At 35.0% G+C, this 16,189-nt stretch overlaps 1 protein-coding gene across 1 annotated transcript in view; it reads right to left on the minus strand.

Moving 5' to 3' along the window:
• Nucleotides 1–16,189, minus strand: part of WDR17 (WD repeat domain 17) — a 116,254-nt gene that overhangs the window by 64,665 nt on the left and 35,400 nt on the right. The window contains 5 exon segments of the mRNA XM_049771315.1: nucleotides 2,622–2,713; nucleotides 3,486–3,654; nucleotides 4,960–5,144; nucleotides 8,055–8,177; nucleotides 9,660–9,911. Of these exon segments, the coding sequence (XP_049627272.1) occupies nucleotides 2,622–2,713; nucleotides 3,486–3,654; nucleotides 4,960–5,144; nucleotides 8,055–8,177; nucleotides 9,660–9,911 (821 nt within the window).

The raw sequence follows: 16,189 nt of genomic DNA on the forward strand, positions 1-16,189 counted from the left end.
AGAATCAACGACCTGACACCTAAGGAGAAATTTGGTTTTATAAAACAGGGCAAAACTTTCCTCTTCAAGAAGAATGTTATCTATATGGTCCTTCATCAAACTTTCCTTTTTGTGAAGCAAACCTATTTTCTAGCAGTTCATAATAATGTAATTAAACTGCATTTTATGGGGCTGCAGATAGTAGAGTGGGCTTTGTTTGATCTAGTTGTTTATCATTTGTTTTGGTTTTTTTTTATTATAATATAATTTTATTTTGATCATAGTGGCTTACATATTGGTGACAATAATATTTTAGGTACATATTCACATAAAATCAGGAGGGATTCCCATCCATCACCAAATTGTTCTCCCTACCCGTCCATTTTTGTCTTCCCTCCCATTTCTTCTTCACTCACCCCCCGGGTGGCTAGAATATGTGGTCCCCTCTGTATCTAACCTATTACTTAGTAGTCTTGCACCTGTTTGGTCTTGAGGCCTCCCTTATTTCCCCCTCTAACTGGAGGCAAGACCAGCTATTTCAAGTTATGTGGTTTTGCCTGAAAAAGAAAAAAGTAATAAATTGGGGTAAGAGTCTAATACCCCGAAAATGGGCGGAATCCTTCTAGTGGCTCTCATCATCGATTTGGGAGGTGAAAAGAAAGAGAAGGTGAAACACTCCACCAGTACCAAAAGAAGTGTTAAATATCCATTGAGGACTCCAGCTTTATCGATAAGCACCACAAAAAAACACAAAAAACAAAACAACAAACAAACAAAAAAAAAAAAAAACAAAACAAAACACAAAACAAAAACACAACAAAAACAAGCACACAAACAAAAAAACACACCATGGTCTTGAAATAAGAAACATGGCATAGCACATAACGAAAGAAAAGAGAGGAAGAGAAAAAATAAGTATAACTGGGGACAACAATTTCAATAATCACACCCAAAGAGAGAAATCACATTTGTTTTGGTTTTTACCACTTCTGGCAGTGCTCAGGGATTACTCCTAGTTCTGTACTGATGAATCACTCCTGGCAAGCTCACGGGAACATATGGAATGTCAGGGATAGAACCCAGGTTGGCCGCATACAAGGTAAGCACCTTACCTCGATTCTATTGTTCTGGCCCCTGTGGGGTTGATTCTGGCCACCAAAGTACCCTAAGGTTATGACTTGCAATTCCAGAGGTTACTTCTGCACCTGAGTCTCAATGCCTGCTTTCCACGCCTGGCCAGCATAATTGTAATGACCCCAAAGGGCCCCAACACTACTGAGGTATCCCTGGAACGAGGGCCTCAGCCATATCCCCAACAATGGTGACTCTGGGTCTCCACAGTGAATTGCCAAGTTGGCCCCCAAAATCCTTAGCACTCTTGGGAGTGACTCCTAAACCCTTGTATTTTCTGTATTACTTTAGAATCCTCTCAAAATATCAAGGCTGTCCAATCCTCACAAAGATATAAATGGTATCAATTATTTCAAAACCTCATAGACACAAATTTCATGCATATTATTTAATTGGTTTCTACTGTAATTAAATTTTCAATTAATGAAACTTCAAAAAAATGAGGCAATCTTTGGGTCCTGATTATATTCCCATTCATTTGTATCTAATTATACTAAAATAAAGTCATTTATTTTTCAAGTATTACTGCAACTAAGTAAAATATGGAATGCAAACTTAAATGTTCAGAAGTAAAAGTACTTCTGAAGGATCCAGAGTGATAGCATTGGTAGGGTGGGTGCTTGCCTTGCATATAGCTGACCTGTGTTCTATTCCAGGAATCCCATATGGTCCCCTGACTCTGCTAGAAGTAACCTCTGAGCATCACTGGGTGTGACTCAAAAACAGAATCAAAAAGTATATTCTGTAACACTACAAACAGAAAAAGAGAAGTTTACAATTGAAATATTATATTTGCAGCAATAAAATGAATTAATTTTCTCTATAAAGAGCTATAATTAGTAAAGTGTTAGTAATTTGGGACTTGTTCTAAGTTTAGTCTTCTAATTACTCAATATTTGCCTTGGTAATATTGTGAAAGATGATCCAGAATTTCTTTGAACTGTTTGTGCCCTTTGGCTGAATTTCTATACATTATACTATGTTACACTTTTAAGGACTCATTTTGTCATGAGAGTGCCTTTTGAGTTATTTTTGAAGAATACAATAATGCTGAATTATTAACAACCTCATTAAGAAAAGTTATACCCAGTGATGATGGTGGTGCAGAAAGAATGGATACATTTGCCCCCCCCCCAAGCTCAGCCAAGCAATAAGTTGTGTTGCAGGGTATGTGGTCGTGGGGATGAAACTCAGGGCTTCAAGCATGCTAGGAATATAAACTACCACTCAGATCATCTTCCTTGCCCTGATTCACTTTTGTTTTTAGGCCACACCCGGTGCTGTTCAGAGCTTACGTCTGGCACTGTGCTCATGGATCATTCCCACTAAGACCTCAGGGAACCATATCGGTGCCAGGGATTGAACCTGGGTCAGCCAAGTGCAAAACGAGTGTTCTGTTCACTATACTGTCTCTCTGGCCTACTGATTAACTATTTTTTAAAAGTTTATAAAAGCATTAAAAAAGGAAATAGCAAAAGCAATAGTGTTATTTAGCAATAAATATATCTTACCTCATTGAATCGTTGTACCATTTTGCCCTTTTTAATATCCCAAATGAAAGCACCATTTCGGGATGTTGCGCCAGCAATGCAATTTAAATCACCTTAGGAAAGAATTTGTCAAAGATTATGTGAAAATATAGCCATAAATGTAATTTAATAAAAATACATTGTTTTGATAGAGGAAGGTGAGATTCACAAAGCAAATCTTAATTTTTTATAGTTAAAATTATGAAATGTATGCCAAGGCAGAAAGACTAATTATAATAAATGCATCTACTGCAAAGCTAGACAATAATAAAAATTTGGTCAAACTTGTTTTGTTTATAAACCCTACTAAATTTTTATGAAGAAAAATTATATAGAATTGTGTGGTCACAATTAAACTGTGATAAAAACATAATCATTCATATTCATAAGATACATAATAGATAAAAATCTAATAAAATTTGGGAAATTTTCATTTGATTCATATGAAAATTTAAGAAAAATTTCTATCAGGTAAAATGTATTATCAATAATTACCTCTAATCTGAGGTACTTCAAGATCATATAAGTTTACCATACTAGTTTTTAATATTGATATAACATACATCTAAAAAGGCTTAGAAATCTTTATTCTAGACTATACATGTACCTAGCATAGTATATTCCCAAGATCATATGAAAATGCTGCTGAAAAAAATTTGCCTACACAATGACTTCAAGCAAAATGACATTGAGAGACAAAATATTATTTAAACAAAAACAATTTAGTGAAAATATTCAACTACACACTCAATTTTAATCAAGCAAAATTGAACATAAAAGTATAGTTGTTTTTATAATGTATTATTATGTGCCTAATTAATTAGAATAGTAAATTCTAATTCTTACCTGGTGCCCATGAAATAGAATAAATAACTCCCTCATTACCCGGGGATGTATATACAGCCATTAATGTGTTTATATTCCAAACTTTAATGGTGCCATCAAATGAAGCAGTTGCTAAAATATTGGGATCATCAGGTTTGAATTTGCAGTCAAAGATTGTTTCTACGTGTCCCTAGGAATGTAACACAAGACTGTCACAACTGCTGGGAAAATTTCATGACGGTGATTACAATTCTATAATATATAATCAGGATGATTATGTACTAGTTTTCCAAACATAAATGCAAAATTGTATAGACAAGAAAAGATATGACCACTTCTCACTTTGACAATTGGACTTAAGTTTTTATTGCTGGTCCTTCAAGAGAGAAGTTGAACTTCAAAGAAAGTTTCCTTTAAAAATTTAAGCAACTTGAGTGTTTTGTTTCCTTTTAGGGGTTTGGGGAGAAGAAAATTAATAAAATTGGAATAACTAATACAATAAATATTCTCTGTGCTTTTGTAATTCTGTAGTTCATACAACCTAAGATTTTAATTAGCCATAGTTCACCAAATTAGCAACTAAATATTCATATGTTCTGAGGACTTATTTTCGATTTCAATTAAATGCAAAACATAGTTTCTCATCATTTAGCACATACAGGATGATATATTAATTTATAAACATTGAACCATTAAGAATTATTGTCATTCTTGTAGTATAATAAAAGATGAAGGTGGAACTGGATTAAAAAATATCTCCATTTAAGTGTTCTTTTTAAAAAGTTATCAAAGAAAAATATCACAATTTTTGTATAAATAAGAAGAATCTATATTGGGATAGCAGATAGGTTGCTTGCCTTACACACAGTTGACACAGGTTCAAATCCCTGCACTCCTTATAATCCCCTGAGACAAGAGTGATCCCTGAGCATAGAACCAGGCATGGCTTAAAAAAACAAGAAAAAAATCCACCTTGAATTGTAATTAATCTTTCCCCATAATTTTCTAGCATGTTAAGCTTGGAATTTAGAATACTTGTGCATTTTACATTATAAATTTGTTCCCTAAAATTTCACAAAATGGTAAATACACACACATATATTCCACTTTAAGTTCCAGTACTACATGGTCCCCTGAACATTGTTGATGCTACCTCTGTGGGTGCCCAAATACCCATTAGGACACCCTAGTAATCTCTTCCAGCACATACCTGAGCAGTATTGCATTCTTGACCCCTGACATCTAACCTCTGATTGTTGGAAAACCACAAGGAAGGGCCCCAAGTTTCCTGAGAACAAGCTGGGAGCACCTCCACCCCTGCCTGCCAAAATCAAAACTTAAACAACATTCAGCTATATATATGAAAGCAAATATTCTGGGGTTATGCAAAATAATATCGCATAGTGAAGCACAAACATACTAAAGCTAAGGAAGAAAAGATCCTGGGATTATACACAGTAATACTGTCTCTTGAAAAAAATTCTCAGAAACATACCAAGTCCCTAAGAAAATCCCACTTCTTGGCTCCTAAGTCATACAGTCCAACTCCACCGTCCAAGAAACAGCAAACCACATGGCCAGGAGGAAGAGAAAAGGACTGATTCTGTGTCAATGCCGGGGGAGGGACTGCTTCACTGGTTGAAGATGTATAATGATTTTTGGTTGGAGACTGGATAGAAACTAGAAAGAAAACAACAGGAACCATGAACACATCAGTTTCCCATATGCTGAAAGGAAACCTTGGCTTTTTATTTATGAAGATGTATCCTTGTTTACTTCTCTTTAGAACTGCTATCAGTAAACTGGTAAGACAATGATCTCAGAGCTGTGGACTGAAGTAATTCTGCAGCACTGCAAATATTTATCTGTCTGAAAAAAACTAGCATTATTTTGAAAAGAGGTATACAGAGATTAAGTGTAGTGCACTGGATAACAATCCATGAATGAGGGACCATAGTGATAGCACAGTGGTAGGGCATTTGCCTTGCACGGGACCAACCTGGGAAAAATCAAGATTCAATCCCCAGCATCCCATATGATCCTCCGAGTCTGCCAGGATGATTTCTGAGTGCAGAGCCAGGAATAACCCCTGAGCATTGCTGGATGTGCCCCCCCCAAAAAAGATCCATGCAAATGATCATAAGAGGTTACAAATACTGGTACTTGCTTCTTCTTATCCTATTAATTAGGGCACAGTTTAATTTTATGTGAATTAGAATCTTCTTTCAAAATGCTGATAAAAATTCCTTCCTTTTCCTTTAGAAACATGCATATGAATATTTTATAGCTAAAAACTTTCTTCCATTAATTATAACCTAAAGAAAACAATTATTTTTGGTTAATTTAGTGCCCCAGAAAAAAATCACAATTGTTTGACATATATGTCATTTTTTGGGTTTTATTTTAACTATCCAAAGACCTTTATTTTTCTTTTAATTACATAAAGGCCCTTTTCTGAAACTTCTTTTTCCATATCTCAGTCAAAAAGTCTTTTCTTAGAAAAGGAATATTCGTCTCCCAATATAATTACAAATGATAACATCATAAATTACTAAGCATTATGTTACATAATAGAATACAGATCAATATATCCCCATATTTCTCTTTTCGATCCAATTATAACAAAGACTTACCTATTCGGTTTATTTGGAAAAAATCATTTCTTAGAATTTCAGAATAACAGAAGTTCAAACTAGAATGAACTACTAATATTTGATTTGGTGAAGTTTTGCTAATAGTTAAAATTAACATGACCCAGAACTGGTTTTCCTAATTGTATATATGTATATATGGATTGGATTGGGGGTTAACCCTAGATTGCCAGATATACCAGGTATTTGCTCTATCATTATACCTAGTTTTCAACATATTTGAACTCATTAATACTGGGAGTTATTCAATAACTTTTATCTCTATCTTCTATCTCTATCTCTGTCTATCTTAATTCATTTTTTTGGTATTTTTTGTTTTTGTTTTTGGGCCACACCCTTTGACACTCAGGGGTTACTCCTGGCTATGTGCTCATAAATCACTCCTCGAAGGACCGCGGTTCGATCCCCCGGCATTCCATATGGTTCCCCCAAGCCTGAAAGGAATTTCTCAAAAATTGCACTATTGATATGTATTTCTTTATAGTTTTCTAATTTTCTATAATACTCACTGGAAGCTTTTTTTTATAAACATGAACGAAGAGAATGTGATATTTCAGTAACACCATGATAGGAATCCACATAAGAACTAAAAAAAAAGAACTAATAAAGTCCTACGATGCAGAATACACATATAATTCACAAATAGGTCAAATTCCTGAATCCAAATATAATCATATCTCTCTCTAGTCAGAATATTTCTACAGCTCTAATCTCTGGGATTTGTAATTCTTAAGACTCTACAGAAAGTCTTACATTTCTGATTAGGTTTAAATACAAATATTTTCTACTATGTGTCTTTACCACTACATCAGATACTAAATTTGATAACTAAAATAACATCAATTTAAATAGTCCTTGCTACTAGGTATATTTTAAAGGTAGCAGTGAGAAAGACAAACCAATGACTCTAGACTATCCATCACTAATTTTCCTACTGCATGTTGTTTTCTTTTATGATCCACATAAATTGGGGAACTTTAACAACCAAAGGTAATTTGACTTAATGAAACTCAGTTCCATTTTCCTCATGATTAAGAACTATTCTCATTTTAAAGCTTTCACAAAAATCCAGACATTTTTGATAGCATTATTGTTGAAGACAGAGAGATAGTATAGTGGGTAGGGCATGTTCCCTGCATACAGTTGACTTGGGTTTAATCTTCACCACCCCATTTAGTACCTTGAGCTCTTACAGGAATGATCCCTGAGTGCAGACAGAAAAGGCTCTGAGCTGTGGGCCCAAAATAAAAATAAATGTTTTCCTCATTTACAATAATAATAATGAGTAATTTTAAAATATGAATAATCTGAAAGAATAGAGAATATTTGCAACTGGTGTTCAAACATGGAATATATGCTTTAGCTCCTTAATTTTGAATATGAGGTTACTCAATTTAAATTTGAATAACAGGGTATGTCTTTGTTATATATCATGTAAACTACAGAATAGGTATGTTTAAGATATAAATTGTCTTACTTCAAGCCTATTTAAAACTATCAATTAATATTTCTATTTTCATTAATATTATTATTTTATTTTTCCATGTAAATAACTTGAAATTATCTAAATTCTGTCCTTAAATATCAAGTAAAAGGAACATAAGATCTGGATATTTTCAATTACATAATATTGTATATTATGTGGCTCTGGATGTCAACTGTATTTGTTTTGTTTGGGGGCCACACCCATATGTTATATGACATATAGATTTTACTTAAATGCAGAAAAGATTCTATTTAAAAATACTAAACTTTGTGGGTGATTTGTTCTGTTTTGGGCCATCACTTGCAGTGTTCAGGACTTAATTCTGGCTCTTTGCTAAGGATCACTACTGGCATGCTTGGGGAACAATTTAGGATAACAGAAATTGAATTCAGGTGGCTGCATTCATCACATATATATTTCCAGCCCTTGAAATACCAAATTTTTTTTACTTACATTTTTTCCTTGGGGGAGAATTGAGTACATGCAAGCAGTGAAATCCTGTTTTCTTTAATTTAAAATTGTCAATAGGTGTTGATCTTGAAACATTCCAAACGCGTAAAACACCGACTTGAGAATCTAGTTAAGACAGAGAAAAGTCACTATATTAAAGAGTTTATCTGAAACATAAAACGGTCAATAGCACTGCAATGAACATAAAAATACAAAAGGCATTCTTGTATTGTTTTTTGTGTTCCTAGGGTATATTCCTAGATGTGGTATAGCTGGATCATATGGGAGCTCAATTTCCAGTTTTTGGAGGAATCTCCATATTGTTTTCCATAAAGGCTGGACTAGATGGCATTCCTACAGCAGTGAATGGGAATTCCTTTCTTCCCAAGTGTCTTCCAGAACTGATTGTTCTTGTACTTTGTGATGTGATCTAGTTTTTGTGGCATGAGATGGTAACTCACTGTTGTTTTGCTTTGAATCTCCCTGGTGATTAGTGATGTGAAGTATTTTTTCATGTGCCTTTGACAATCTGTATTTCCTCTTTGAGGAAGTGTCTGTTCATTTCTTGTTCCCATTTTTGATGGAGTTATATATTTATTGTTGTTGTTCTTGTTGTTCTTGTTAAGTTCTATCAGTACTTTGTATATCTGAGATATTAGCCCCTTATATAATGGGTATTGGATATGCAAAGAATACACAGACATAAACTTAAGTGTAAACATATATGATCAATTCCGCTATTCCCAGAAAAATTAAAATATGTGCCTTTATTTCATTTCTTTTCTTTTTAATTTTTTTTCGGGGCACACCCATTTGATGCTCAGGGGTTACGCCTCGCTAAGCGCTCAGAAATTGCCCCTGGCTTGGGGGACCATATGGGACGCCGGGGGATTGAACTGCGGTCCTTCCTTGGCTAGCGCTTGCAAGGCAGACACCTTACCTCTAGCGCCACTTCACCGGCCCCCCTTTATTTCATTTCTGTCAATATATTAAGGATATACTTAAAAGAAAAGAATGGCATTTACTATAATAAAATACAATATTTATGATTCTTACACATTTTACACAATTATCCAATGAAAAATAGATACTTTTTCTGAGGCAAAGGATATACACATATATAAAACTTTAGTTAACAACAACAGAATCGATACCCAATCTTCAACAAGCTATACTAAAAGGGACCAGTTATACTAGCAGTCTGGGGGGCAAAGGAGGGGAATGCTGGGAACAGGATTGGAGGGAGGACAACACCGGTGGTGGATATACCCTTGATTCAATGTCGCTATGTACCTTAAATATTACTATGAAAGACTTGTAATTCACGTTGTTCACAATAAAAATTATTTTAAGAAAGTACGTTTAAAAGAAAAAAATATAAATAAAATGATGCATGCCCAATTACAAAAAAAAAGAAAAAAGAAAAAAGATAATAGAGCAGGAAGGCACTTACCTCACAGAGGGCTGTCCTATGTCCAATGCCTGGAACCACATTTAATCCCTCAAAAGTGTTCCCTAAACCCAGAGCCAGGAGGAAACCCTGAGCACAGCTGAGTATAGCCCCATAGAAAACAAACTTGGAAACATTAATTAAGAGGGTAAACTTACCTCCAGTTACAAACATCCCAGGAGCACTATGAACCCAGGCCAAACATTGTACAGAAGCTGCGGCACTGGGGAAATTAAAGGTTGTTATGCAGTAAAGTGACTCAGAATCTACTAGGCGAATTCCATAGTGCAAATTAGCTACAAGAAGATAGTCAGTGGATAATGGGTCCCATTCCAAGGCTGTAATTGGATCCTCTTCGTCTGTCCCTTCAAGGGATTCAGGTCTCAGAACGTGTTTCTGGCTTTTATTACCTAGTGAAATATAAAGAAATGAATTCTGGATCTGGAGAGATAATACACTGGGTAGGACACTTGCCTTGTATACAGACTTCCTGGCCTTTATCTATCTCTGGTACTACAAGTGGTTCCCTGGGCTTGCCAAGATTCATCCCTAAGCATGGAGCCAGGAGTAAGCCCTATGCACCATCAAGCATAGCATAAAATAAAAAAAAATGTGGCATAACAAAAACCATAACCAAAAATGACTTCAAGCAAGTTCTCAAAAAATACCCCAGGAAAAATAGAAATTATATTAATTTTCTCCTCACCTGCTACTTATCAAATAGTAAAGCTTTATAAGTCTCATTTGTATGCAGAATTCATAACTGAGTGTAAGTACAGAGAAGCTAAAATTTGTCCTAATTGAAATTACTTGATTGTATGGAATTGCATGAAAATGTATGAAATTGCTTGGCTTTGAAAATCCATCACTTGTACCCTGAATATTTTTTCTAGTTGTTCCTCAAAATCTATAATAAAAATATTAGTAAGATAAATGTTAATGTCACCTAACACTTTTATAGAGTTATAACAATACAGAGATAGAGTCTGGCTTACCAAAATTTTTTCATCACACTATGATGGAAAATGTAGACTTTTGAGGGAATTGGATATTCTGTGGAATTTAATATGCATTAATTTCTATCATTAATAATACTGTTGTTAATCATGATGCTTTAAATTTAAAATAAAATATATTTCAAAAGTATAAACATGGATTGGCCTGATTTATCCCAATCCTAATCCCATAACTACTTCCTAGTTTACTGAGCTAGGTCATCTATCTACTTCATTCAATGCACACACACACACACACACACACAGATACTAAGGACTGTTTGAAAAGTGCTTACTTAAAATAATAGATGTTAGGACAAAAATTGCTAGACAGAAAAAGAACCATTTATGATGCCAATAATTCAGTAAAAATAAATGTAGCATTACTGAGGAAAGGAAGAAATGTAAAAATACTGATCTTAAAGTAAAAAATCTAAGTTTCTACTCAAATTTTGTATGTTGTGTCAGAAGATAAAAGCAGTGCATAATGGAGTCAATGATAAGTTCATGAATGTACAGAGGAAGGAAAATACATGGCAGAATCTACCATTTTAAATGTTTCACCCACACTCACAGTGAAAACTCCAGTGGACCAATGGGATCTAGAAACCTATGTTCAATTATTGCTGATTAAAATGTAACTCCCCCAAAATACTCAAGTTCTAACTTCTGGCTCATGAGTCTGACCTTCTTATAAACAGTATTTAAAAATAATTGAGTTAATATGAGGCCACTGGGATTGACCCTAATTAATTTTTATGAAGTCCTTAGAAAGAGAGAAGATAATGTTTAAATTGTCAGAGAAGACAAGGGTGGCCACTACTCACACACACAGACATGAATTAACAAAGGAGATTATTATGTAAGGATTAGCAAGCTGCTACTACCAGCTAAATAACTATCAGAGACTGGATGAAAGATCAGCAGTAGGGCAATTGACTCATAAGTATGAGACTCTAGATCTACTACTCAGCCTTGCATAAACAACAACAACAACACACACACACACACACACACACACAAATACCCCAAACAAACCAACAAAAACTACCTACTAGATGCTAAAATGGAGACCTGGAAAAGAACTTTTCCTAACTCATTCAGAGAACCTTGCTGACAATTTGATTACATACTCTGGCCTTTAGAATTATGAAATAATGCATATCTATTGTTTTAAGACATCCAGGTTGTGATTTATTTTTAGTTTTGATGCAAAAGAATTCAATTTTATTTTATTTTTTGGCACCCCAATTTTATTTTTTTAACATTAAAAAACTGCATTTAAGCAACTGTATTTAAGCAACGTGCTTACAAAATTATTTAAGGTTGCATTTCAGTCATAGAATGTACACCACTTAACGCCAATGTCCCCAGTTTCCCTCCCATCCACCCACCCTTCATTGCCTGCCTCTGGGAAGACATTTTTACTTTTTCTCTTTGCTTTTTTGACATCTGTGGGTTTTCACTATGTCAATGAAGGGGTATCTTGCATCTCATTTTATACCCTTTCAGCACATAGTTCTTGTTCAGAGCGATCAGTTCCAATCATCACTGCCACTGACTACATTTATTATTCTTTGTGCCATGCTTCCTACCATAGACTAGTCCTCCTGATCCTCAATCTCTATTGTCTCTGAATATCATTACCACACTACCTTAATATTCTTATATCCCACACAAATGAGTCAGATTAAAGAATGAATTATTTATTATAAATAATAAAAAAGCTTCTCAACAGGTTTTGTGATTTTTTGGTACAGCTAACAACACAGGTTAGTCAATACAGAAAAATATGACTTCATGATTGGATACAAATTAACAAATTACTTGAATTAAATGTCTTCTTCTAGACATTGGAAAGAATATAGCATCTATCCTGATATAGACTAGGAAGAAAAAAAGCAAATAATATTTATATCCATCCATATTGATTGAAAGCCCAACTAAAGGATTTAATACCTCAATGCTTTTTATACCTTAGATATGGAAGATAATGTTCTAATGTCATGCAATGTAAAATGTCTAGCAATAAAAATAAAGTATAATAAACCCTAGTCAGTAAAAAACATGAGTTGTTACAATGATAAATTAAAAAAATGAAACATTTTTAAAAACAGATAAAAAATTCAGGGCACATTATCTTGTTTAGAGATTAGCCAGGCACAGAGTCTTTCCAGCTATTGAAATCATGGTGCAAGCAGGTGGAGGAGTGTGTGTGTGTGTGTGTGGGGGGGGGAATGCTCAAAGAGCTAATTACAGATCCACAGCCTTAGTTTATCACCCCTAAAATTATTCCTGGGGATAAAGACAAAATGCCAGAAGTGAAAGGACAAGTAGGAGAATAGATACTATTCACTACAAACAAAGCAGAGAATGCCGCTTGTAGAAAAAAAAAAAAACAAACTAAAAAAGCAAAGTCTGCTCTAGTACAGAAGATGAAACAGATGTGGTAGATGTCTTTGAAAAAACCTAAATCCTGAAGGAAGCATAAAAAATCCCAGAATCTAACCCACTCAAATCCAAAAAAAGTGGATGAAACTCTTCCATGTTTAAGTAGTTATGTTCCAAGTGTGGATGGAGATATGGGGCATTGATGGCAGGAAAGTTGCACTGGTAAAGGGGGTGTACTTTTTATGACTGAAACCCCAAATACAAACCATGTTTGTAACCATGCTGCTTATATAAGGATATTAATTAGAAATCAAGGCTGGAAAGACCAGCCTATGATATGAAACTTATCACAAAGAGGTGGTGAGTGCAGTTAGAGAAATTAACTACAACAACAACCTATCATAGCAATTGGTAGTGAGTGAGAGAAATAGAATGTCTGCCTTAGATGGGGGTGGGGGAGGAAAGAGATAGGGAGCATTGGTGGAGGAAAGGCTGCACTGGTGAAGGGGGGAGTTGTTTTCTATAACTGAAACCCAACTACAATTTTTTTAATAATGGTGCTTAAATAAAGTTATACCAAGAAAAGAAAAAGAAAAGAAATGTGGAGAATGCTCATAGACATCAAAGGAAAGTATGGCACAAACTGAACAAAACACAAAAAAAAGAAGAGAAAATGAAAAATAGACATGAGAAAATTTCAAAATAAAATAACAGGACTGAACAACTTGGTAGGTAAAGGTGAAAACCTCACTGGATAAGTCTCTCCAACAGAGTAACAGCAGCTGAGGAGGAGAACCGTGATCTGGAAGATGAGATGCATAACAACTTCATACAATATAAGAGGTTGGAAAAGAATATTAAAATAAGTGGTCAATGGAATATAGCATCAAAACTGTAAATAGATGAAAATATAGATTTTTGAAGAAATCATACACAATAAAAATAACATAAGAATTATTGGAGTACTGAAGTCCCAAAAGAAAATCCCATGAAGAATCAATAGTCAAAGACATCATGGCAGAGAAACTCCTACAGCTAAAGAGTTCGTGCAACCAAATTTTGTGTGCCTAAAGAGTACCAACCAAAAGAGATCCAAAGAAAAGTAACCCAAGACAAAAACTAATCACAGTGACATATGCTAAAGATAGATACAGAATGCTTAAGTCAGCAAAATTTTAAAAAAGTGAAATTATATATACAAAGGAGCAACCTTAAGATTTACAGCAGATTTTTCATAAGAAGATGTCTAGGCCCAAAGTCAAGGTTATAGTAACAAAACACAATGAAATGAATGCTTCACAGAGTACTTCACCAAGACAGACTTACATTCAGGTTTGAAGGACTGGTACTCAGCTTCACAGATCAACAACAGATCAGAAATTTTAAAGATACAAAACCAGCCTGAAAGCTTAACTAAAAGGTCTACTTTAAGACAAAACAGAACAACAAACCAAATCTATACAAAAATATGAAACTAAATCCCACAAAAATATATATAACTAGAAAAAAATGTAGAAAAGGCAGGGAAATGTAAAGACATATCTATCTATCTATCTATCTATCTAAATATCTATCTATCTAAATATCTATCTATCCATCATCTATGTGATTCTCAACAACAATACTGAGTAGATTAGAAGTCATGTTTTGCGATATTGGCAATGGGCTGAGGTAAGGAATACTGGGGCACAGTGCTCATAAGTTAGTTACTAAGGCTAAGATAGACTGCTAGTCATGAGGGTCATCTTGTCAATGCTCTGGGGTATGTCTATTTATTTTATGTCTTTGCAAAAAAAAAAAAATGAAGGAGCTGGAGAGTAATTACTTCAGTGCGTAATGTGCTTTCTTTGTATGCAGTTGACCCAGCACTCCAAATGGCCTCAGAAGCACTGCCAAGGGTGGTCTCTGTGCACTACTAGATCTGGTTCAAAGTTAAAAAAAATAGAGGGATGGGCCTGGAGAGATAGCGGTGTTTGCCTTGCAAGCAGCCGATCTAGGACCTAAGGTGGTTGGTTCGAATCCCAGTGTTCCATATGGTCCCCCGTGCCTACCTGGAGCTATTTCTGAGCAGACAGCCAGGAGTAACCCCTGAGCACTGCCGGATGTGGTGCAAACCCCCCCCCCCAAAATAGAGGGACTCATTTAGAAGAAAATTAGTCTAATCAGATGATTTTTATATAACCTTTTTACTAAACTTTAGAAAAAATGCATTGTGTTGAACCTTTCCTGAGAGGGCGGAAGGTCCAAGCAAAAACTCTCTCCTAGAGCTGTCCAAGCCAAAAGGCCAAGAAAGACTGAGTGAGTGAAAACCGGCTATCAGCAATGCCCCAGCAGAAAGGCAGATCCTTTGTCTGTGAAGGCAGGAGGGAGGAATATGCCCCTGCTGTGAGATTACCAACTAAAGGAGAATGAGGGAGCCTGTCGCCTGTGTGTTCTTCTGTCTCCTGAATTCTCCTGAGAGGGCCGAGAAGGCCCAGCAAAAACTCTCTCTTAGAGGCTCCAGAAGAGCCCGGTCACTCACTTCAACAGATGAGTAGTTAAAGAAACTGTGGTATATATGTATATATATATATATATATATATATATATATATATATATATATATACACACACACACAATTGAATATTATGCAGCCTTCAGGAGAGATGAATTCATAAAATTTTCCTACACATGGATGTACATGGAATCTATTGTGCTGAGTGAAATAAGTCAGAGGGAGAGAGATAGATGCAGAATAGTCTCTCTCATCCACAGGTTTTAAGAAAAATAAAAGATATTTTTGCAACAATTCTCAGAGACAAAAGAGAGCAGGTCTGGAAGGTTCAGCTCATAACATGAAGCTCGTCACAAAGAGTGGTGAGTGCAGTTAGGAAAATAACTACACTCAGAACTATCATAACAATGTGAACAAATGAGAAAGGAAAGCCTGTCTAGAGTATGGCAAGGGTAGAGTGGGGTGGAGGGAGATTTCGGACATTGGTGTTGGGAATGTTGCACTGGTGAAGGGGGGTTTCCTTTACATGACTGAAACCCAACTACAATCATATTTGTAAATCAAGATGTTTAATATCTAAGATATTAATAAAAAAACCACTGTATATTTTTCAGTATTTCTATTTTTTATTTAATTGATTTGTCATAGTTGAATTAATATATTGTAATAGATATAGCTACAATATAATGATGGACCTTATTGAAACTACTCCAAAATACATTTCCTCCTACTTGCAAAAAGTACTCTTCTGATGTCACAGCTATGCAATCTTTTATTTTTTTGGGGGGGCCACACCCAGCATTGCTC

The sequence above is a fragment of the Suncus etruscus genome, chromosome 4 (assembly GCF_024139225.1).
Source record: "Suncus etruscus isolate mSunEtr1 chromosome 4, mSunEtr1.pri.cur, whole genome shotgun sequence".
NCBI classification, from domain to species: Eukaryota; Metazoa; Chordata; class Mammalia; order Eulipotyphla; family Soricidae; genus Suncus; species Suncus etruscus.